The sequence below is a fragment of the Prionailurus viverrinus genome, chromosome X, assembly GCF_022837055.1.
Source record: "Prionailurus viverrinus isolate Anna chromosome X, UM_Priviv_1.0, whole genome shotgun sequence".
Taxonomy (NCBI): domain Eukaryota; kingdom Metazoa; phylum Chordata; class Mammalia; order Carnivora; family Felidae; genus Prionailurus; species Prionailurus viverrinus.
In genome coordinates this window covers 58,798,525-58,823,443 of record NC_062579.1, presented here as the reverse complement: position 1 = coordinate 58,823,443, position 24,919 = coordinate 58,798,525, and the positions used below count along the sequence as shown (strand labels likewise).

Below are 24,919 nucleotides of genomic sequence, written 5' to 3'. Positions count from 1 at the left end.
TGCCCATTTCTTCACTGGGTTATTTGTTTTTTGTGTGTGGAGTTTGGATCCTGAGAAACTTAACAGAAACCCATGGGGGAGGGGAAGGAAAAAAACAAAAAGAGGTTAGAGTGGAAGAGAGCCAAAGCATAAGAGACTCTTAAAAACTGAGAACAAACTGAGGGTTGATGGGGGGTGGGAGGGAGGAGACGGTGGGTGATGGGTATTGAGGAGGGCACCTTTTGGGATGAGCACTGGGTGTTGTGTGGAAACCAGTTTGACAATAAACTTCATATATTGAAAAAATAAATAAATAAAATGTATATTTTGGGGGGCACCTGGGTGGCTCATTTGGTTAAGTGTCCAGCTCTTGATTTCAGCTCAGGTCATGATCTCATGGTTCGTGGCTTCGAGTCCCATGTCAGTCTCTGCACTGATAGCATGGAGCCTGCTCGGGATTCTCTCTCTCCTCCTTTCTGTCTGCCCCTTGCTTGTTTTCTCTCTTTCTCTCTCAAAATTAAATAAACACTTTTTAAGAATAAAATAAAATCTATATTTTCTGATATAAGTATTGATGCTCCAGCTTTTTTTTCACATTCATTTGCATGATAAATGTTTTTTATTCCCCTTACTTTCAACCTGCCTGTGTCTTTAGGTCTAAAATGAGTTCCCTGTAGGCAGTATATAGATGGGTCCTTTTGTGTGTGTGTGTGTGTGTGTGTGTGTGTGTGTGTGTGTGGGTATGTGCATTCTGTCACTCTATGTCTTTTGATTGGAACATTTAGTTCATTTATAATAATTACATAAAAGTAATTATTGGTAGACATGTATTTATTGCTGTTTTATTACTTGAATTGTGACTGTTTCTGAAGATCCTTTCTTATCTTTCAAGTTTTACTGATTTGCTTTAGTGATATATTTGGATTACTTTTTCTTTACTCTTTGTCTATTATTCTTTTTTATTTGTGGTTCCCATTAGGTTTATATAAAATCTCTTGTGCATATAGCTGTCTCTCTTAAGTTCACTGCATCCAGTTTGTTTCAAATCTCAGTTATTACAATTTTCTTTTATTTATTTATTTTTAAGCAGCAGGCAAAAGTTTATTAAAGTGTAAGATTAGAAAGTAAGAATAGTAGGAAAACTCTCTTTATAGGGAAGGGACATTTGAAAGTGAATGCCAGAAGACTATAGACAAGAGTCCTTGTTTTAAAAAGTTCTTGTCAATCCCCCCCCCCTTCCCTTCCCCCTTGTTCCTTCTCAGGTTCTACCCTTACTGGCTTGATAGCTCTAGGTGCTGGGTTATGCATTCCTGATTGGCTCATTTCCATTGTAGGACAGGTGGCTGATGGCCATACTTAGGTCTTTTGTCAAATTCCTGAGGCAAACCTTAGGGGAAGTAGATGGGGTCTGTTACATTCTGAGGAACCTTAAACCTGAGGGAGTTTGCTGTGGTCAGACACTCCCAGCATTGTTCCAAAATATGTGTTTATCCCAACACAGGGACCTCAGATCCTCCTTTCCCTCTCTGCCTATTTTATACTATCTTTTTCTATCATATATCCCCCTCTGAACACGTGGCTCCTAACTGCCATTAGGAATTGGGGCGACGACTGATCTTAACTGCTTCCTACTAAAGGGGAGCAATTACAGGGGAATGGCACTGAGGGCAGGTTCACAGGTCATCCAAAGGTCCAATTTAATGGGAGGGTGTTTGGAACATCTAGGCTAGCAGAATTCTCTTGGATGTCTTCTTATTCTGGCAGATGAGACAGTTTCTACAAATGACATACCAACAGTATTAGACCAACAAGCATTAATATTCCAAATGCAGTGCCTCCTAGGGAGGAGGCCACACCATTAGGAAGAGGAAAGACGCATTGTAGCCATCCAAAATGTCCCTGACATGTCTGGCTATATATATATATGTATACACACACACACATATACATATATATGTATATATACATATATATGTATATAAATTTAACTATAGTTATTTTTCTTCCTCTTCTATACTTATTTGGATCTTGTGATACTGTTGATTAGAATAATTAAGCACCTGAACTAGTTTTTGGTTCTCAATCCTTAAGGCTTCTTTGGCCATCCAGTTTCCATAGGACCAACTCCATGAAGCATATTTAATTTTGCCTTAAGGAAAGATTGATCTTTGATATCCAGAGTTCTATAAGTTTAAGCTGTTGTTTATCTGTCCTGGTGTTAGTAGCACTATAGTCCTTATTTCAGTCATAATGTCCCTTCCTAGCAAGGGAGTGTGGCTCTCTGGCATTATCAAAAAAGAATGTGAAAAATATTAAGTCTCCCCATATGTACCCTGATGGCTGAGAGAAATATTTAGTCGCAAGTTTTCCGGAGATGCCTCTAATTATTATATTGCGTTTGGATAGTTGGCTGGGAGTGGAAAGGAGGACAGAAAAAGTGGCTCCAGTGTCAAGAAGGAAATCAACCGGCTTTCCTTCTGTATCCAGAGTTACCGAAGGCTCTGGGTTTCCAATGGACAGTTGGTTTGGGGGAGCCACCACAAAGAGCCCTGGGCCCCATCAGGGACATTGGTTATCTGAGCCCTCGCAGATTGAGGTCCCTGAGGGCATTCAGATCTCCAGTGACTGTCTCCACACAAAGGAAATGGCTTATGGGGTTTCAATATCAGTTGTACCCTCTGAGGATATTCTCGTTTCCAGTGCCCTAAATGGCCACATAAATGGCACTTGGTGCCAGGACCTCAGAAAGTCTGGTCTGACATAGTACATAAAGCCGCAACTAAGGCCTCAGATTTTTCTTAAGCCTCCTTTCCTGTTCCTTATTCTCCTCTTGATCTCATTTGTAATATACCCAATTGGCAGCTCCTAAAAGCTCCTCCAGGGTCCCTTCTGGGCTAACAACCAATTTTTGCAGTTTTCTCCAAATCTGGGGCTGATTGAGTGACAGATTTTCCTTCAGAATCATCTCAGCCTCAGGGGTGTTAAGGGAGATAGCCATATATTTAAGGAGAGGCTCCCTTAACCTCTCTAGAAAGGCCACCAGGTTTTCATCCTGTGTCTGTAAGATAGTGGCTAATTTACTATAATTTAAAAGTTTTAACCTTAGACCTTAGTTTCTCCAAAACATAAGCTTGGAAGTGGCATTGACACCATTCTCCAATGGGATGGTCATAGTCCCAATTAATATCTTGGGATGGAATTGCCTGGGCTCCAGTAGGGAATTGGAAGTCCCTGTAGGACCTCCAGTCCCATGTTAATTAACGAGTTGCTCATCTCCAGGTCTCAACTGCTGCCAGAACACCAAGTCATAGTGGTGTCTCCCTGCATTTCTCCTTCTGGCACTCTAGCTTCTTGTAGGGGAAACATGCCTGTTACATTATGGGGAGGGCCTGGATAAGGTGGGCAGCAGGGAGCAGAAGTTCACGTTCTTTCTTAAGTCTGGATCTATAGATAGAGGACCCGAGGAGGAGGAGGTTGAGGTAAGACTTCCCTTCCTCCTTCTCTAGGTTTGCTTTGGGTACAGGCAAGGGCCCCTTGATTGTTTCTCCTCCTGATTTCTGGACCTTGGAAAGGGCTGTCAATAAGCCAGGGTTAACCTTGTATTGCATACACATGTCCCAATTTTCTCTTAAAGCCCAAAAACATTGAACCATAGGGGACTTCTCCCCATTTCCCTTACAAAAACAAATCTGATTTTAGGATAGTATTATAATTGATATTTCTCTCTGGCTGCCTAGTTTCCTCCTCCAGCTTGTATTGGGGCTAAGCCTTGGCATAAAAGAAAATGAGTCACTTTTTCTTTAGGATTTGTGTATCAAAATCATCCCAGTTTTTCAGAATGCATCCTAACAGAGTATTGGCCTTGGTTGGGGAATTGCCTGTCTATAGGGAAAAGGAAGAAAAGGCATCCCTTATCTCAATTTCCTATAGCTGGTCAGAGAAACTTTATCTCCTGACCCTGATTGTTGGCCAGGAGAAGCCTCTCATCTCCTTGCCCCGCAGTTTGGCTGACTATGCGACTGGCAGCCAAAAGCCCTGTCAGTCTCACAAGGTGCTGGGAGTAGTAACTCTTACCCAGGCTTGACCCTACCTCTGAGAGTTGACACATCTTCTCTGATTTCTCCTACCCCTCCATTTCCCTCCTGCAGGAACTTGGGGTTATGGACTGTGATCAAGCAAGACTCCCCTGATTGTAGAAGTATGCACTAATTTTATTTTAGCCTATCAGTCATTTACATATCGATACTCAGCCATTGAGGGGAGGTTAAAAGGGCCAAAGTCAAGGTCTGTTCCCCTGCCTTGTTTAGCAGTACCCACATAAATATATTCCAGCCATGTGTATATCCATTTTCGACATACACTGGGCTAAGTTTAGCAAAATGGCTCCCAGTAAAAGCGCTTCATATGTCATCCATCCATCCCTTATATGGCATATGCATCCATTCCTCTACTAAACAGGAACAACACAAGTGTGGAGCATTTGGAGGCCAGCAGTGAGGACATCACCACCATTTTCCTAGCCTTTGGATCAAAGGAGGGTAGTTTTAATCTTATAGGAGTGTACTTTTAAAATCCATTCATTTTAACCTTATCCATCCTGACCACACATAAAATTCCTTTCCAAAGATTTCCCTTCATGAACCTTCTACAACTTTCCTTTGCATTTAGATTTTGTCCCAAGCCATTTCTCTCCAAATAACCAGTCTCATTTAGGACAAAAATACTTTTTTTTTTCACCTTCAACAAAAATGTATTTCCACTTCTTATACCTTCCTTCACATCTACTTTTCTACATATGGTTCCTTTTCTTATTTCCATCAGTTTTAACTACATTTAACAGAATTTAAACTCTTAGAATCCTTAGTCTCCAGTGAAAACTAAGTCGCAACCAATTGTGAACTGTTACACCAGAATTCTTTACATGGCAAATTTATGAATTAATTAATCACAAAGCATGTTTTCCAAGAGACCCAAATATCCTTGGTTTCTCTACAATAAGTCAAAAGAACAAACCTACGTTTAGTAAGCAATGCTTTAGCATTCCATCTGATTTGGAAAAGGCCTAAATGTCCAACACATTTAATCTAGTTTATGATCCAAGCAAAACTATACATTTAAACTTTCAGGTTATCAAAGACCCTGAAAGCTATATGAACAATTACCCATAAAACCTTAAGACAGACTTAACTACTATTTTAAGTCATCTTTTTGCTGACAAATTGCATCAGAGATAACATGAGCTTATTTGACCTTCAGTAAACCTAGGTAGAAAAAGTTTTATATATTTAATGTTGATAACCATAAAGACATGTCCGACTTCAGCCAGGTCACAATCTCGCGGTCCGTGAGTTCGAGCCCCGCGTCGGGCTCTGGGCTGATGGCTCAGAGCCTGGAGCCTGTTTCCGATTCTGTGTCTCCCTCTCTCTCTCTGCCCCTCCCCCGTTCATGCTCTGTCTCTCTCTGTCCCAAAAATAAATAAACGTTGAAAAAAAAAAAAAAAGAAAGTAAGAATAGTAGGAAAGCTCTCTTTATAGAGAGGGGACATTTGAAAGTGAATGCCCCACATTTTTCATTTCTGACTGATTAGTTTTTAACTTTTTTTGTCTCTGTGGTAAAGGCCTCCCTGAAGTCTTCCATTCTTTTCACAAGCCCAGCAAGTATCCTCATGATTATTGCTTTAAATTATCCATGAGGCATATTACTTATATCTGTTTTGTTTAGATCTCTGGCCATGACCTTATCTTGTTTCATTTGTGATGAATTTCTCCATCTTGGCATTTTGCCTAAGTCTCTGTCTTCTTCTGTGTGCTACAAAAGCCTGTTATGTTTCCTGCTCCTGAGAGCAAATAGTGTCCAGGGCCTGGCATTTCAGGCCAGGAGTGTCTCTGGTGTGTGCTGGGTACACTCAGCTGTTGTGTTTTGGCTGCTGTATCCTTAAGGCCAATCAATCTTCAGAGGTTCTCCTTGCCTGCAGTGGACAGTGTTTGGACCTTGGCCAGAATGTATCAAGTTTTAACTATGTGTGCCTTGTTCTTGTTAAATGAGACCTGATGCAACTTAACACTAGATCTGAAGCCCTGCAGAACTCCATGGTTGGGAGTCATGGTGTGTGTGGGGATTTCTGCTGATCTTCTGGGGAAGGGGCCTGCCTTGCTGGAACTGTGGTCAACTTTATCTAGAAGGGCAGTACTGGCAGAGTGAAGGGGTATGGGACCTGGTGTAAACAGGTCAGGCAGCCAGTGTTAGTGCTGTGCTTTTTACTGAAGGTAGCTCTGTGTTTATGTGAGGGGTGGGAGAGGGAAATGGCACCACCCATCTCTTTTGTCCCAGGAGAGGGGTCTCTGCTTGCTGTTCTCAGGGAAACATTCTGAGAAGAGTGAATAATCTCTCCCACTGTTTCCCTGGTGTTTTTCAGTTGCCCTTTTCACTCTCTCTGCCCCAGGGTTGTTTGCCTGCCATCTCTTCGGAGTAGGGCAGTGCCCTCAGAGCTCTATTCCATCCAAGCCCACCAACCTTTTAAACTCCAGTCTTCAAGTCCCACTGGTTACAAAAACTAATAAAAATCAGTCCCTCTTGTTTTCCCAGCCAATGGCTTTGGGGAAGTGTTCTCCTTATGTGTTCCTGTGTGGTCATCTCTCTCTTGCCATTCTCTGTCACCAGGGCTACCTCACCTCCACAGCACCCGTGTTCTGTTTCTCCCCCAAACCATGTCTCTACACTTCCTGTCTTCCTCGATGTGCCTCTTCTCTCCCTCTAGTTCTGGAGTTTGTTCTCTCAGTCCTCAAGTTTATTTCTTGGGTATTCAAAATGATTTGATAGTTATCTAGTTGAGTTCAAGGGACAAGGTGAGCCTAGGGTCCTCCTACTGCACCACCATCTTGTAGCTGTCTATATTAAGTTGATGGTCATATAAGATTCAACCCATTCTTGGTCCTGCTGTGCCACAGCCATGAGCTCCACACATTTCAACAAGGGCCCTTGTACAAGCTTTCAACTGGGGTCAAGAACCGGCTCCTGTCCCAATATGACCTTCAGAAGGGTGTGGAGCTCTGCAGCTGGATCCAGGGACTCACAGGCCTCTCTGTTGGGCCCAACTTTCAGAAGGGTCTGAAAGACGGAAATTATTGTGTGTATATTAGTGAATAAGCTGCAGCCAGGCTTAGTCCCTAAGATCAGCCACTCCATGCAGAACTGGCACCGACTAGAAAACCTCTCCACCTTCCTCAAGGCCATGGTCAACTACAGCATGAACTCCATGGGACCTGTTTGAGACAAACAACCTGTTTGAGAGTGGGAGCATGACATGGGTGCAGGTGTCTCTTCTCATCCTGGTTGGGAAGGCCAGGGGCTGCAGAGTGGCATGGACATTCGTGTTAAATACTCAGAGAAGCAGAAGTGCAATTTCAATGACACCACCATGAAGGCGGGCCAGTGCATCATTGGGCTCCTTGATGGACACCAACAAATGTGCCAGCCAGTCAGGCATGATAGCTTATGGCACAAGAAGTCATCTGTATGACCCCAAGAACCATATCCTGCCACCTGTGCACCACTCAACCATCAGCCTCCTGATAGGTATGAAGAAGTATGCCAGCCAGATGGGCATAACAGCTCCTGGGACCCATTGGCACATGTACAATACCAAGTTGGGGTATCCATGTCCTTGCAGATGGACTAAACACAAGGCACCAACCAGAGTGGCCTGATCTTTGGCTTTGGCTGGGAGATATATGACCCCAAGTACTGCCCACAAGGTCCAGTGACAGATGGAGCTTCAGTGGCTGCAGGGGACTGCCCAGGCCTAGGGGAGGTCCCAGAATACACTCCCTACCACTGAGGAGGTAGAATACTGAGGCACCTATGCAGGGTGTCTCTCCACACCACCCTGACTGGATATGTGTTTTCTCTGTTGTCTTTTTTTTCTATTGTCTGAGTGCTTCCAGCTAAGGGTCTGTGGGGAAGGGAGGTGAAGGCATATGCAGATGTGTGTGGTATAGGAGTGCATTCAAGGGCACATCGTGGCAGCAAACCTCCCAACAGGCTTTGGGCTGAGCTGTTGAGGAGGCTTGGGGGAAGAAACCTGGGCAGAGAGGAGACTGGCCCCAAATGATTTCTGGTTGCCTCTCCCTCTCTTCTCCTTTCTCTGCCAACCAGTTTGTGGTTTCTGTACCCACAGAAGTTTCAGACAGTTTTAATTAAAGAAAGACTTTTTTTTTTTTTTTTTTTTTTTTTTTTTTTCAGGGGAGGTTTCTGGGAGATTGTGGAGTGGGATGCCAGGAAGGAAGTAGGTCCCCTGGGAGAGGGCCAGGTGACAGTCCCAAAATATTGTAGGTCTTGTGAGGACCTGGATTTCTCTGGCACTCTCAGACTGCCCCCTGTGTCTCCCCACAGGGCCTAGTGGAGAAACTGAGGCCCAGACAGGACAACAGGTTGCCCTTCTCTGCAACCTGAGCTCCCTCCTCACCATGGCTGCTATATCTGATTTTCTCCCAAACCACATCTTCCTACCTTCTCTGATGTGGCCTATACTCTGCCTTTAGTTAGTTGTGGAGTTTGTTCTGCTAGTTTTCAGATTGATTTCTAGGGTATTTAGGATGAATTGGTTGTTATCTAGTTTTATTCATGGGAGGAGGCAAGCCTAGTGTCCTCCTACTCCAGCCATCTTCCCTTCAATAACATATCTCATTTATATATTTCTCTTGCATATTCTGCTCTCTACACCCCATCTCACATACCATAATGCCTTAGTTTGTTATTTGTAGGTTTTCTTCCAGGTGTGAGGTGTAGGTATTGATTTATAAATGGAATTTTATTTCCTTACTAGGGATTTAAGACTTGAATTGTCCTTAATAGAGTGAAATGTTGCATATATTTTTATGTACTCTCATAAAGATTTGTAGAGTAATGAAATGATGTTACACATTTGCTAATATTTACTTTTATAATGTCATATGTTAAGGGTGAGAAGCATGAATATTAAATGGGAGAAAACACTCAAAACATTTGAATAAAAAAATCTATAGTTCATCACACTTCATTTCCTATAGGACCTGATAACTTAGCTACTCTTTTGGATACCTTTATTGGATACTAGAGGACAAGATGAAAAACATGTGTAAGATGTATTTAAGAAAAAGAATATAGTAGTAAATAAAGTTTTATTCACATGTAATCAGTGGATTTTAGTGTGTCAGTAGAAAGAATTTCTGTACTTACCAATATACTGAGGTGTTTTCAAAACAGACAATATTTGAAAGACCATTATTTTGATTTATTTCAGAAAGGAAATTCTCATGAAAGATGCAAAACATTTCATGTATTTATGGTTGAACTTAATTTAAACCTTACTCAGATCTCTACTCTGGACTTTTTGCTTGGAATATTCAATCAAGAATGTACATTTGAAAATTCATAATTTAATGATTATTCTTTAAGATGATAAGACCCTCATAGTAGTGGCTAATTTGGGGGCATTTGTTAAATCATACACACAAGCTGATGTATCAAACAATTTAAAAGTTCCTTAAAAATACTATTTGGTATGTTTTATTTTCATTTTAATATTGTTTTTTAATTATTTGCCTGGAAATTTTATAGATTAAGGTTTGTTTCACCGTATTTAGGGTATATTAAAATGTAAGTAATCTTTTGGCTTCATATCTTTGGTCTCAATAAGGTGATGGTGAAGTGGTAGAACAAGTAATTGGGCAACAAACCAATGACCAAGATGAGAGCATTCTTGATGGAATAATCAGGGAGCTACAGAGAGAACAAGATCTGAGACTAATTAATGAAGGAGATATTCCACATATTCCAATTAATAGATCATATTCTGCTAATGGTGGTAAGTATGTATATATTTATATAATGAAGGTACTTTATTTTACTTGTACTAAGTCTGTGTAAGGAACATTTGAGATTTTTAAATAAAAACATTTTTATTAACTTACAGTTGTGATATTAAATACATCAAAGTTCCATAATATCATTGCCATTTGTTGCTAAATGTCTTAGCATCTCTTACAAGATACAGGTAGTATATTTTAATATACTGTATTCTCTTAACTCATTAATGTATTTTCAGTCTTTACTTTTGTTCCATTAAGGGAAGTAAGGTACTGCAATAAATGTACAGCCTTTTTGTAAAAGGGGAACCAACTTATAGTTTTCAAAATTAAAACCACTGTGAATTTAAAAGTTACTAACAAAAAATTTACCCTCCTTTGTTGAAAAGAAAGCAACATTATCCCCTTCCTCTCTTGAATTTACAGAAATACACTGGAAGATAAGCCCTATTCTTAGGGAATACAGATACTTTTTTTTTTTTTTTTGAGAGAGAGAGAGGGAGAGACAGTGTGTGTGCACATTCAAGTAGGTGAGGGACAAAGGACGAGGGAGAGAGAATCTCCAGCAGGCTCCGTGCCCACCGCAGAGCCCCATGTGGGGCTGATCTCACAACTCTGAGATCATGACCTGAGCCAAAATCAAGAGTCAGACACTTAACTGATTGAGGCACCCAGGCGCCCCCAGGTGAAACTTCTGAATTGAATTTCACAACAGTTTGATATAAATTACTAGCAGTATTCTAATTTATTGTATCTTTTCCTTCACTTTATGAATCTGAATTTTATATAAATCTTAGCTTCTGTCAGTTGTACTTTTTTTTTAAACTATGGAATTCTTCGTGAATTTGCATGTCATCCTTGTTCAGGGGCCATGCTAATTTTCTCTGTATCATTCCAGATTTAGTGTCCTGTGCTGCCAAAGTGAGCAGTGTCAATTTTAGTTTTATCAAGAACTATTAGTTGTACTTTAAAATGCAGTCTTTTTATGGGATTTTGGCAAATGTATTTCTTTTTACGTTTATGTAATTGTGGTTCTTTCAGGTATGGCTTTTGGAGTCCAAGAAATGAATAAAGTGATTTAAAGTTGAATGATTCACAGTATATTTTACTCATTTCCTGAGTCTTAAGTATCCCATAAAATTAAAATAAAACCATTCTTTGTTTACCTAAGGAGCACCTAACTCAGATGAGCTTTCCTTGACCTGGAACAAGATAAGATGTGGACTGATAATCCTATATATCTAGGCCCTTTCTTTCTAAGACATAAAACTTTCTTAGAATCCTGATATAGGATTCCTTAATGAAATCAGTCTTCAGCTCTACCCTCAATAGATTTCTGTGGATAGATTTGAAATGCCATTAGTCAAAGTGGACCCACTGACTTCTATTTCCAATGTTTATTTCAATTTTTTTTTTTATCTTTCCTGGTGATTCTTTTAACAGTTGAATGAATGATTCAATTTCCATTTTTATTTTATTTGCAAATACAACAAAAATAAAAAAAACAGGGATATATCTAGGGGCTTGAAAAGTTTCATTACTTTATTTTTCCTTTCTTTAACTGCATTATCAATTTTGAAAATGAAATTTTGATAGTTAAAAAATACTTTGCAGGGGGCGCTTGGGTGGTTCGGTTGGTTGAACATCCACTTCTTGATTTCAGCTCATGTCATGATCCAATGGTTTGTGGCATCAAACCCCACATCAGGCTCTGTGTTGACACTGAAGAGGAGCCTGCTTGGGATTCTCTCTCCCCCTCTCTCTCTGTCCACCCCCGCTCAAAATAAATAAATTAAAAATATATACTTTTTCTCTTATTATTTTTGAAAGCCTATTGAAGCTTTATACATAAACCTTTTAATAGGCTAAATGTAGGATTTAGGTTACAAGTTGCTTTCTGAACTAGTAATAATAAACATTTGTGAATCTACCAAATCATGTTAAATATACTTTTAGTATTTCTTGAGCATTTGGTAGACAACAGATATGAATGTACTTTGAAAACATTTAAGAGTGATAGAAACTTTAAACATTTATTGAGTGCTTTCCTTTATTCATCACACTATAAAAAAAACCATAAAGGTGGTATAGAAAATTTAGAGCAAATAGATAGCAGCATTGTTGAAAAGTACTATCTTAGACTCTTCTATTTTAGAGTACCAATGTCAAAAAATTTGGTGCCTTTGTTCAGAAAGTGGTACCTTTCTTTTTGTTTTAGCTCTGAGAAGTCCAAATATGGACGTATCTTCTTCCCCAAATATTGGGCTTCGACGTAGTGGTCAAATTGAAGGTGTCCGACAAATGCATAACAATGCTCCTCGGAGTCAGATGGCCACTGAACGAGATCTCATGGCATGGAGCAGAAGAGTGGTGGTCAATGAACTAAATACTGGAGTTAGTAGGTGAGTCAATAAGGTAACATTCATAAGAAAATTGAGAGCTTTATAGTTTAGTTAATAAATTTTAATAACTAAGGTAGTTTTTAATCAAACTGAGTTTTAGTTTTTTCTACATTGTTCCAGTTACTTCATTCCATAACAACTATTTAATGATCATCTTCAGTTTGTTTGGCTTTGTGCTAAATGGTTTGGGAAATACTGAAAAATTCAAAACATAGTTTGTCTTCTATGAGTTCATAGTCTCGTTTAGAAGATAAGAATACAAATACTATTAAGTAAGAACATGAGACCATATGTGATTAAGTTTGTCTGTGATATATAGGCCACAAATTCAACAGTAGTTCTGAGGAAAGGGCCATCAATTTAATATTGGAATAGTTGGGGAGTGCCATATAAGTATGTTGTAGACCCCAGTGCTTAGGGTATATTTAGAAATGCCATTTAAGTAGACTTCCTTGCATGAAAGGATTTCATTAGGATGAATTTCAAATTTAGAATACCTATCCTTTTTTGTAAATCCTAACATTTGTTTTAATATCAACTCCAGGTAATCCACATAGACCGGGAATAGATTTAGAAAAGAAAAAAGGACATTTGACAGAGAATATACAAAATTTCTTAATCATGCTATCTCTTTTACCAGGCCTTTTGCCAGCTAAGCCAACAAGTAGCAAACGTAATTTAGTTTCACCTTTTCTTTCTACAGCAGTAATAAGAAAAAGGGAGACATAGGTAATTTATGAACCCTTGGCAGTAGAACAATTTGAAATAATTCTTTTCTCAAAACATTAAAGTGGAATTGAAAGTCAGGAGCTCAAGTAGATACTTGTATGCCATGTTCATTGCTACATTATTCACAATAGGGAACAGTAGAAATAATTCAAGTGTCTGTACTCAGATGAATAGAGAAACAAAATGTGATATACATACAGTAGAATATTGCTCAGTCATAAAAAGGAATGAAGTTCTGATACCTGTGACAACATGGATAAATATTGAAAATATGCTAAGTGAAATACCAGACACAAAAGGACAAATACCATATGATTCCACTTATGAAATATCTAGGTTAGACAAATTCATACAGATGTAAAGTTGATTAGAAGTTAACAAGGGCTGGTACAAGGACAAATAGAATTACTGCTTAATGGTTACAAAGTTTTGAGTGGTGAAAAAGTTTTGGAAATAGGGTGATGATTGTTACACAACATTGTAAATGTCATTAACACCATTGAATTGTATACCTAAAAATGATTAAAGTGGCAAATTTTATATTTAAAGGGTACTTTTGTTATCTGACTTTTTTTCTCTGTTACAGCAACACTTTATTTTTTTTGACGGGTGTTATTAAACTTACTTTGGTAACCATTTTGAAATATATAAGTATATCAAAACATCTTGTTATATACCTTAAACTAATACAATGTTATATTTCAAATGCATTTCTTTTTTTAAGTTTTTAATTAAATTCCAGTTAGCTAACATATACTGTAATATTAGTTTCAGTAGAACTTTGTGATTCATTGCTTACATATAACAGCCAGTGCTCATCACAAGTGCCCTCCTTAATACCCATCACTCATCACCCCCCCACCTCCCCTCCAGCAACCCTCAGTTTGTTCTCTATAGTTAAGAGTCTGATTTATGGTTTGCCTGTCTCTTTTTTTGTTAGTCTTTTACACTTTTGGTTTGATTTTTGGTGATTTTCTGTCACTTTGACCTTTGTTATTAGGGTTCAGGAAGAATGTCGAACTGCAAAAGGTGACATAGAAATCAGTCTTTATACAGTTGAAAAGAAGAAAAAACCATCTTATACTACCCAAAGGGTAAGTTTAGTTTTACAGTACTTTGGAGTACACTATTTTCAAATATTTGCAGATACTGGATTTTTCAAAGGTAAGAGTTATGTATTAGGGGGCTATTTTGCTAGTTGACTACATATAGGTAACCTATTTTTTAACCTGAAATTGAAATATATAGTTCTTATTAATAAAATTGAAATTATACAAAGTTAGGACTGTGCCCCCAAATTTAGGACATGTTGTCATTGTAGATATAGGACATTTGTATTAAAATGCCATTTTCATATGGTTAGAGTAAAAGCTTAAAATTGTTGGCTGATACTAATCACTGTAAAATAAATGTTTAGATACCCTAGGTCAGAGGTTGGCAGACTACTGCCCATTCTTGTTAATAGCTTTATTGGAACACAGCCACACTTATTAATTATATTGCCTATGGCTGCTTTCACACTATAGAGTTGAATGAGTCCAGAAGAGATCATATGACCTCAAAGTCAAAAATATTTATACTCTGGCCTTTTACGGAAAAGGCCCACTCTTGGCCTACCTGATCATATAGGAGCAAAATCTTATCTATACACTGGAAAGATTCATATTCCCAGTAGAAACTGCTAAGCAGAGAGTAAGATTCCTATACTTGATTAGGTACATAGTAAGCCCCTTGCTAGTATTCTGAGATTGAACAAACTAGTGGCGTGAGAATGTATGTTCTTGTTCCCAGATTTAACCATAACTCCTGAAAAGTACAGTAACTTGGAGAGTCTAGGATGATTTTAACATTATGAAAGATATCTAGGCAATGGATACTGAATTTTAAATGTTTTTTTTCAGTATTGATAAACACAATTTTAGGTAAGTATCATATGAATATCTCCAAGTATCCTTAGATCATTTTGATGCCTACTGTCTTAATTTCTGTTGAGGTTTTCTTAGCTTATTTGATGTTCTCTGATAAGATTATTTTTGTAGAGATTTTCAATGGCTCAGATCCATGATTTATATTATTTTTTCCTGCTAAGCTGATTTCTCAACTATCAGATTTGTCTGAGATTAATAAACAAAGTAGTTGAGTCTATAAACATTTTATTTATATCAAAACTGAGAAATATTTATGTATACGATAAGAAACTGGTGTTGATACTGATTTATTTATGAGGTTTTTTTAAGTTTATTTACTTAGAGAGAGAGAGAGAGAGAGAGAGCTCAAGGGGCAGAGAGAGGGAGAGAAACAGAATCCCAAGTGGGCTCTGCGCTGTCAGTAGAGAGCCCAATGTGGGGTTCAAACCCATGAACCTTGAGATCATGCCCTGAGCTGAAACTAAGTGTTGGATGCTTAACTGACTGAGCTACCCAGGTGCCCCTATTTACTCCTGATAACATGCGAGGGTTGTAACTTTTACATAATGGTATATCATTAATACTATTTTAGACTTGTAAAGGTTAGAATAAAATAGTTTTCACTTTACACTGTAGTTGTTAAAATTAAGTCTTTATTTTTAATAAGTTTGCTGAATGTCATTTTTTAAAGAACTAAAGTACATATTATATTAAGAATTATATAGGAGTGCCTGGGTGGCTCAGTCAGTTAAGAGGCTGATTCTTGATCTTGGGCTCAGATCATGATCTCACAGTCTGTGAGATGGAGCCCTGCGTTGGGCTCTGGGCTGACAGCACAGAGCCTGCTTGGGATTCTCTCTCTCTCCCTCTCTTTCTGCCTACCACACCCCCCCACATTCATGTGCGTGCACTCAATCTCTCTCTCTCTCTCAAAATAAATAGATTAAAAAAAGAATTATGTATATATAGGTATGATATAGGTATCTTGCTTCATCTTGTAATAAATTGTGAATAAAATGGTATATGTAAATTTTGAGTGGGCACATTCTTGCAGCCCAAACTTTCAGGACTGTCTTTAATTTGATCACAAAATTTTCAAAGTAGGAAAGTAATCAATATTAATGGAAGGTGGTTTAAATATGTGTGTGTGTGTGTGTGTGTATATGTATACTTACATGTATATATACCTATACGTATATATATACATATATATGTGTATATGTATATATATGTGCATATATATGTATATATATGTGCATATATATGTATGTATACATATACATATGTATGTATACATACATATATATGTGTATATATATATATATATGTAGCTATATTTTGTGTTTTCTTTTTGGGAATTTATTCCTGATTATTACCACCACCCACACCCTACCCATGCCCAATTGATTTGCTTTATATATATTCATTTGTGTATGTTTACTGAGCCTTTCATTTTTTTAAACCTATTTTTTTTTATTACAGAATGATTATCAGCCTAGCTATGGGCGGTCTTTACGAAGGACACAGCGCAAGCGTCAGCATACTTACCAAACACGGTCCAATATAGAACATAATTCACAAGCATCTTGTCAAACTTCAGGTGTACAGGAAGACTCAGACAGCTCCTCAGAGGTTAGATATCTACTATTATTTACTCAGTGTAATTGTTTGTTTCCCAGTTAGTATTATCACCTTGGGTTTACTTTTTTTTTTTTTTTCAACGTTTATTTATTTTTGGGACAGAGAGAGACAGAGCATGAACAGGGGAGGGGCAGAGAGAGAGGGAGACACAGAATCGGAAACAGGCTCCAGGCTCTGAGCCATCAGCCCAGAGCCCGACGCGGGGCTCGAACTCACGGACCGCGAGATCGTGACCTGGCTGAAGTCGGACGCTTAACCGACTGCACCACCCAGGCGCCCCATGGGTTTACTTTTAAAAGTCATTTTAATAGCGACTTATTTTAGTGTTTTTCTTTTAAGAAAATTATTCATTAGTAAGGCATTTAATAGGCAAATTTGAGCAATATAATTGAATTTATTTAGATATCTTCTCTGATTTGTACCTAAGATATTTTGTTTGAGAATATCAGACGTGCCAGCAAAAGTTTGGCTTTGGGACAGTGAGAAAAGAGAGTGAGAGGAAATCTGCCCAGAAATAAAAAGTGGAACATAAACAATGATAACTAGTTTACAGTCCTAGAACTGGTTGACTGTGTAATCAGCAGAATATGCACATTTTTCATTATTGTTGACTTCATCAGCTATGGAGATTACTAAGTGATGGTTTTTCGGATATAATTATTCATGGTAGTGGAATAGATTATACCAATTCTTTTCTTCTTCTCTTCTCCAGTCCTTTTGTTCTCTTAACAACTTTAGTTTTTAAATAGATAATTAGGGTTTAATTATCCATTGACAATATATGGCACTCCCATTTTTCTTCCACCGTGGACAGTTCTTTAATCCTTATTTATTTATTTATTTATCGAGAGAGAGAGAGAGAGAGAGAGAGAGAGAGAGAGAGAAAGTACAGTGTGAACAGGGGAGGGGCAGAGAGAGTGGAGAGCGCTACAATCCCAAGCTGAAATTCATGAAACGTGACATCATGACCTGAGCCGAAGTCAGACACTTAACCGGATGAGCTACTCAGACTCCCTGACAGTTCTTTAATTTTTAAAAAAAAAATTTAACATTTATTTATTATTGAGAGACAGAGCATGAGCATGGGAGGGTCAGAGAGAGGGGAAGACACAGAATGTGAAGCAGGCTTCAGGCTCTGAGCTGTCAGCACAGAGCCTGACACAGGGCTTGAACTCACAAACCGCGAGATCATGACTTGAGCCAAAGTCAGACATTTAACTGACTGAGACACCGAGGCGCCCCCTGACACGTTGTTTAATTCTTATCAATGATGTCCTTCCTTCTCTCTCCTACCTATGAAAATATTCAACTGAAAAGAATGGTTAGATATTCAGGAATTGACATTACCCTTCGAATGTCATAATGGTGTTATGGTTGTGTTTTGAAAAGAATCATAATCTTACTAAATGTTTATAGTTAAAATGCTATTTTTATAAGGATTTACTTCAAAATAATCCCTCGTATATGAGGCAGTTGGTGATGGTACAAATAAAACAAGATAGGCAGTGAGTTATTGTCTAAACTGGAAACTGTATACACAAAGGTAATTTATTCCCTCTACTTTGGTATGTTTGAAATTTAACATCATAAAAATATTATTAATTTTCTTATGGAGAGTAATTATAGTTGCTTGGCAGAGGCACATAGAAACTTTAAAAATTTTTTTTAATGTTTATTTATTTTTGAGACAGAGAGAGACAGAGCATGAACAGGGGAGGGTCAGAGAGAGAGGGAGACACAGAATCTGAAGCAGGCTCCAGGCTCTGAGCTGTCAGGACAGAGCCCAATGCGGGGCTCGAACTCACGGACCGTGAGATCATGACCTGAGCTGAAGTCGGACGCTTAACCGACTGAGCCACCCAGGCGCCCCTATAGATACTTTTTTTAAACAATGGTCTTAACATTTAAGAGGGTTCTATTTGGGAGCCTTAAGGAGTTTGTTTAGTCTTTGAAATAATAAAAGATGTCCCATATCAATAAGAGTAGATGTTAGAAAGCTTTAAACACCTGGTAGGCTTAGTTGTGAGTTACAGATATATGTAGAAAGATGATTATGTACATTTTACCTGGAATGTTGTTTTGTTGGAGGAAATATAGAAAGTGTTATAAAACGGGTGGTGTGTGCTAATTAATAATATGCTAGTTAATAACCATATATCTCAATTGCTGGCTCCTTGTTGCAGGAAGATGAAACCATTGGCACAAGTGATGCGTCTGTAGAGGATCCCGTTATTGAATGGCAAAGTGAAAGCTCTTCCAGGTAGTTTTAATGGTTTAGATTTGGTCAAAATTATTTGTCCATTTTAAAACCAGAGTTAAAATAGTGTTTCATAGCAGAAAGAGTACTGGGTTGGGAGTCCAGAGACTTGCTTCATCCTGGTCCTGCCAGTATCTTTTTGGGGGTGTCACTGTGGGCTTTAGTTTCCTCATTTGTAAAATAAGATGCTTTGTAAATCCAAGATTCTGCATCTTAGCAGACTGTGTTTATTTATTTGAGTTTTAAAACAGCTACATGTAACCATTTCAATGGATAAGAGACATCTTTATTTAAAGATTTTGTGACTTCGACAGGAATTTTGAATTCTATTTTATTTTATGTATCTATTTATTTTAGGAATTTTGAATTTGAAATTCTGTTATGGGAAACTAACCATTATACTTTATCCAAGAATCATTTCACTGAAATCCCTTAATGATCAAAAATTTATATTGGTATTTTTTCTCTTCAGTTAGAACAAAAACCATGTCATTTATAATGCTATTTTATTACAAAATGATCATCTTTCAATTAAAAGGCAAACTATTCCTTTTCCTAAACCTATATATTCATAATTTTGATATATTTACAGTGATTCATCAAGTGAATATTCTGATTGGACAGCAGATGCTGGAATAAATTTGCAACCTCCAAAAAGACAAACGAGACAGGCAACACGTAAAATATGCAGCAGCTCTGAGGAGGAGAATTTGAAGTCACTAGAAGACAGGCAAAAGAAACCTAAACAAACTAGAAAGAAGGTTTGTAAATTTACAAGTTGTTTCTGTTTTTGTTTTTGCCTCTGACATTTGAATATTTAATAGTAATATTTGAAATGTTGGGGTTCAGGAACAAACGGTCAAGAAAGAATTCTTGAGACATCTTTGGTGCAAAAAGGTGATTTTATTAAGCACAGGGACAGGACTCCTGGGCAGAAAGAACTGCACTGGAGTTGGGAGGAGTGGCTGATTATATACTTTCAAGTTGGGAGGGAGTTAGGGATAGCCCAACTTTTAAGGAATTTGGAAGGAAGGTTTCCAGGACCTTGAGGGCTACCTGTTAGGAAAAGGTAATTTACTACTGTCTAGTAAAAACTTAGTCCCTATGCTTAGGGGATGATTGCTAACATCTATCTTGAGAGGGTAGAGATAAAGGAAGTTTCCAATGGGATTTTTACAGGATCTTGGAGGTCGGGCTAATGTGAGGCTAAGGTTGCCTTTTGCCTCTAACAAAGTTTTAACATTGAGGCAGGTAAGTTCCTTGAGGAAGGTCATTCTTCCTATCTCAGGCACTTGTTAATGGGCTATAAATTGTAAGGAAGTTTAATTTTTTTGAAATTTTGCTGCTTTTCTCCACATCAGTAACACTTGAGTTTTCTCTAAAAATAACATTCCATCTGAGAAACTAAATTGTTTAAAATGACTTTAAAAGAAAAACTTTTAAATTTTTTGTTACCAAAAGTAGAGACTAGAATATCTTCGTTGTTATGTAAACATATTGATATTCACTTTTTTAAATATAGTAGTTTTAAATGATAAGCCACTAGAGAATAAAAGTGTTATTCTTGTCATGTTTCCAGTCATAAATTTCTTTCCATTTTTGACTTGTAAAATGAAAGGGTAGAATAAATCATGTAGGACTTCTTCCATTTCTTTGTTTTTATTTCATCCCAGTGATGGTTTCTCTTCTTCACTATGATTTCATTTGGACTTTATAAAGACTTAATCCACATAGTTTTGTGAATAGTACTTAAAAAATTTATTATGTACATATTCTGTATCCTCTTGCTTTAGTAGATAGAATTGTCTTCTTGACTGTCACCATTTTATTGGCAAAAAATTATTTTGTTACTTATACTTGAATTCACATGGTATTCTAGGAACGTGAAAATTTGTGGTTTTTAGATAGTATATAATGTCATATTATTATCTGTTAGCCAAAATTGAGCAATATATTAAAGAATTCACTTGATTATTTTATTGGTACAGATGTACATAATTACTTGATAAATAAAAATGCTTAAAATTTGTATTTTTAGGTTTTATTATAATCTGATTTTTTAAGATATTCTGTTACTTTTCATACTACTGTTCATATATATTTATGGTTTATATATTTGTGAACTATATTTTAGAAAGGAGGACTGCTTTCTATGGCAGGTGAACCCAATGAAGAATGGTTTGCCCCTCAGTGGATTTTGGATACCATACCACGACGTTCCCCATTTGTCCCACAGATGGGAGATGAGGTAATTGTTACCAGTTATAATCTTTTTCTTTTGGAACCTCAGGAGTACTCACTTGAATCAGTCTTAGGGCATTTATATTCTCTATTATAGCTATATGTACACTGTCTTAGCAGCTCTCCTCCATTATATATTTCTTGTGGACAGTGATTGAATCTTATTAATTTTTATATCTTTTGTGTTATCAAAAACCTACCTCTATGCTTCAGAGCCAAAACATAATGTGAAGACAGAGTTTGGGATAAAGAGGCACAATAGCTTTATTGCTTTCCCAGGCAAAGGAGGCTGCAGCAGGCTCTGGCCTTCAACAACTGCAAGCCCACTGGAGGGAGGGGCTAGAGAGTGTTTTAGGGAAATACAGAATCCAACTGATTTTGACAGGAATTGGGTACTTGCCACCAGCCTCCTTTGTTATGTCTTTAAGATGGTGCCAGGTTGCTGAAACAAAAGCCTAAAGGGAGGAGGGGAGGTTTGCAGAAGAGACGTAAAAGGTTACTTTAAAATCCAGCTTCATTGGGGCGCCTGGGTGGCTCAGTTGGTTGAGCGTCCAACTTCAGCTCAGGTCATAATCTCGCGGTTCGTGAGTTCAAGCCCCCTGACGGGCTCTGTGCTGACAGCTTGGAGCCTGGACCTTGCTTCAGATTCTGTGTCTCCCTCTCTCTGCCCCTTACCTGCTCATGCTCTGTCTCTCAAAAGTGAATAAACATTAAGAAAATAAAATAAAATCCAGCTTTGGGGCGCCTGGATGGCTCAGTTGGTCGAGCGCCCGGCTTCGGCTCAGGTCATGATCTCGCGGTTTGTGAGTTGAGACCCCGCGTCGGGCTCTGTGCTGACAGCTCAGAGCCTGTAGCGTGCTTCAAATTCTGTGTCTCCCTCTCTCTCTGCCCCTCCCCTTCATATTCTGTCTCTCTCTGTCTCTTAAAAATAAATAAATGTTGGGGCGCCTGGGTGGCGCAGTCGGTTAAGCGTCCGACTTCAGCCAGGTCACGATCTTGCAGTCCGTGAGTTCGAGCCCCGCGTCAGGCTCTGGACTGATGGCTCAGAGCCTGGAGCCTGTTTCCGATTCTGTGTCTCCCTCTTTCTCTGCCCCTCCCCCATTCATGCTCTGTCTCTCTCTGTCCCAAAATAAATAAACGTTGAAAAAAAATTTAAATAAATAAATAAATAAATAAATAAATAAATGTTAAAAAAATAATAAAAAAAATAAATAAAATCCAGCTTCACTAAAATGTTTGTGTAGCCATTTTGATTTTTGTTCAACTTTATGCTTTTTTAAGCAGTTTCACTTCTAATACTTGGCACAGTGTCTCCAGTATATTGAAATACATTATTTGGCTGGTGAAGTCATGAAAATAATTGTCTATTTTTAACTTAGTTTCTACTTAGCAGAATTGAGTGGTATTTGGAGTCCTACTTCAAGTCCTAATATTCTCTTTTTTAAAAAAGCCCATGCCCAACCTGATAGATAATATGCTAGAGGATAACTACCTCTTTCAGTGATTAGAGGAACGTCATTTCATGAGACAGTCCTTCTTACTAAGCCTGTGATTGAATAATATAACTCTATTTATGATTACTCAGTCAAAAATTGATTTAAATTCTATCTGGTGAGAAAATTTTTTATTTTTTTATGAAAATTATGTTAAATTATAATATTTTAACTCTACTTGGCTTGTACATTCTCTGATATATTGAATAATCATTCATATTATTAAAATGTTTCTTTTTGTAGTGTGTCTTCCAGTAAGTATTAGACTTTTGAGCAATGCTTGTTTGTTTGGTTATTTTAGTAGAACATGCTGTGATGAATGCTGTATTAATAAAACCTAAAGGGATTTTTCAGGGGCATATACAAAATCATGATTTCTTGTATTTATTGCCTGTTTTTATGGAAGCTTTAGGGGAGGAATTTTTTTAAGTTTTTATTCAAATTCCAATTACTGAACATAGAATTTTATTACTTTCAGGTATGCAATATACCGATGCCACACTTCCATACAACACCCAGCGCTTATCACAAGTGCACTCCTTAATCTCTAGCACCTATTTAACCCATAACCCTTACCCACTTTTCCTCTGGTAACCATGAGTTTATTCTCTATAGTTAAGTCTGTTTCTCCATTTCCCTTGCTCTCTCTTTTTTTCCTTTGTTCATTTGTTTTGTTTCTTAAATTCCACATATATGTGAATTCATATGGTATCTGTCTTTCTCTGACTGACTTATTTCATTTAACATGATACTTTCTAGCTAAACCCATGTCCTTGAGAATGGCAATATTTCATTCTTTTTGATGGCTGAGTAATATTCCATTGTATGTGTATATGTGTGTGTGTATATACACATACATACATATGTGTGCACATATACATACATATATGTATACATATATGTACATATATGTACATGTGTGTACATATATACATATATACCTTTTTATATATGTATATATAATACATATATACCTTTTAATTGGATCATTCATTTTTTTTAAATTGGATCATGAATGTTTTGAGTATTGAGTTTTATAACTTGCACATATATTTTGGATACTAATCCTTTATTAGAAGTGTCGTTTACAAATATCTTCTCCCATTCCGTAGGTTGCCTTTTAGTTTTGTTAATTATTTCCTTCACTCTACAAAAGCTTTTTATTTTGATGTAGTCCCAATAGATTATCTTTGCTTCTCTTTCTCTTGCCTCAGAAGACATATGTAGAAAGAAGTTGCCACAGCCAGTGTCAGAGAAGTTAGTGTCTGTGTTCACTTCTAGGACTTATTATTGTTTCAGGTATCACATTTGGGTCTTTAAACCATTTTGAATTTGTGTTTCTGTAGCATGTAAAAAAGTGGTCCGGTTTCATTCTTCTGCATGACATTGTCAAGTTTTCCCAACACTGTTTGTTGAAGAGACTTTTTCCCATGGGATATTCTTTCCTGCTTTGTTGAAGATGAATTGACCATGTAACTGTGCGTTTATTTCTGGGTTTTCTATTCTGTTCTATTAATCTATGTGTCTACATTTGTGCCAGTACCATACTGTTTTGATCACTACAACTTTGTAATATAACGTGAAGTCAGGAATTGTGATCCCTATGTCTTTGCTTTTCTTTTTCAACATAGCTTTGGCTCTTCAGAATCTTTTGTGGTTCCATACAGATTTTAGGATTGTTTGTTCTAGTTCTGTGAAAAATACTGATGTTATTTTGATAGGGATTGCATAAAATGTGTAGGTTGCTTTGGGTAGTATAGACATTTTAACAATATTTGTTCTTCCAGTCCATGAGCATGGAATGTCTTTCCATTTCTTTGTGTTGTTTTTCATTTCTTTCATCAGTGTTTTATAGTTTTCAGAGTTTAGGTCTTTTATCTTTTTGGTTAGGTTCATTCCTAGGTATCCTGTTAGTTTTGGTGCAACTGTAAATACTATTGATTCCTTAATTTCTCTTTCTGCTTATTCCTTATTGATGTATAGAAATGTAACAGATTTCTTTAAATTGATTTTGTAGCCTGTAATTTTACTGAATTTGTGCATCAATTCTAGTAGGTTTTTAGTCCAATCTTTCAGGTTGTCTATATAGTGTATAATGTCATCTGCAAATAGTGAAAAGTTTAACTTCTTCCTTGCTGATTTGGATGCCATTTATTTCTTTTTGTTGTCGATTGCCAAGGGTAGTACTTCCTGTAGTATGTTAAATGAGAGTTGTGAGAGTATCCATCCCTACCTTGTTCCTAACCACAAAGGGAAAGCACTCAGTTTTTCCCTTTTGGGGATGATATTAGCTGTGGGTGTTTTGTATATGGCCTTTATTGTATTGAGGTATGTTTCCTACAAACCTAATTTGTTTAGGTTTTTTTTTTTAATCATAAATGGATGTTGTGCTTTGTTAAATGCTTTTTCTGCATCTCTTAAAATG

General features: G+C 37.4%; 1 protein-coding gene, 1 non-coding gene and 1 pseudogene across 6 annotated transcripts in view; 2 read left to right on the top strand and 1 right to left on the bottom strand.

Moving 5' to 3' along the window:
* BRWD3 (bromodomain and WD repeat domain containing 3) overlaps window positions 1–24,919 on the top strand; it is a 243,586-nt gene that overhangs the window by 130,911 nt on the left and 87,756 nt on the right. For all 5 annotated transcript variants that reach the window (XR_007148942.1, XR_007148943.1, XM_047843945.1 and 2 more), the window contains 7 exons: window positions 9,656–9,823; window positions 12,043–12,226; window positions 13,956–14,049; window positions 16,345–16,494; window positions 18,687–18,763; window positions 19,353–19,521; window positions 20,895–21,008. Coding sequence is in view for 3 of the 5 variants with exons in the window: in XM_047843945.1 (XP_047699901.1) it covers window positions 9,656–9,823; window positions 12,043–12,226; window positions 13,956–14,049; window positions 16,345–16,494; window positions 18,687–18,763; window positions 19,353–19,521; window positions 20,895–21,008 (956 nt within the window). In the remaining 2 variants the exon portion in view is untranslated. The remainder of the gene's footprint in view (window positions 1–9,655; window positions 9,824–12,042; window positions 12,227–13,955; window positions 14,050–16,344; window positions 16,495–18,686; window positions 18,764–19,352; window positions 19,522–20,894; window positions 21,009–24,919) is intronic.
* Window positions 6,929–7,816, top strand: LOC125157337 (calponin-2-like; annotated as a pseudogene).
* On the bottom strand, window positions 10,646–10,753 carry LOC125157980 (U6 spliceosomal RNA). Its single transcript, XR_007149118.1, has one exon. It is a non-coding gene; the product is annotated as a U6 spliceosomal RNA (small nuclear RNA).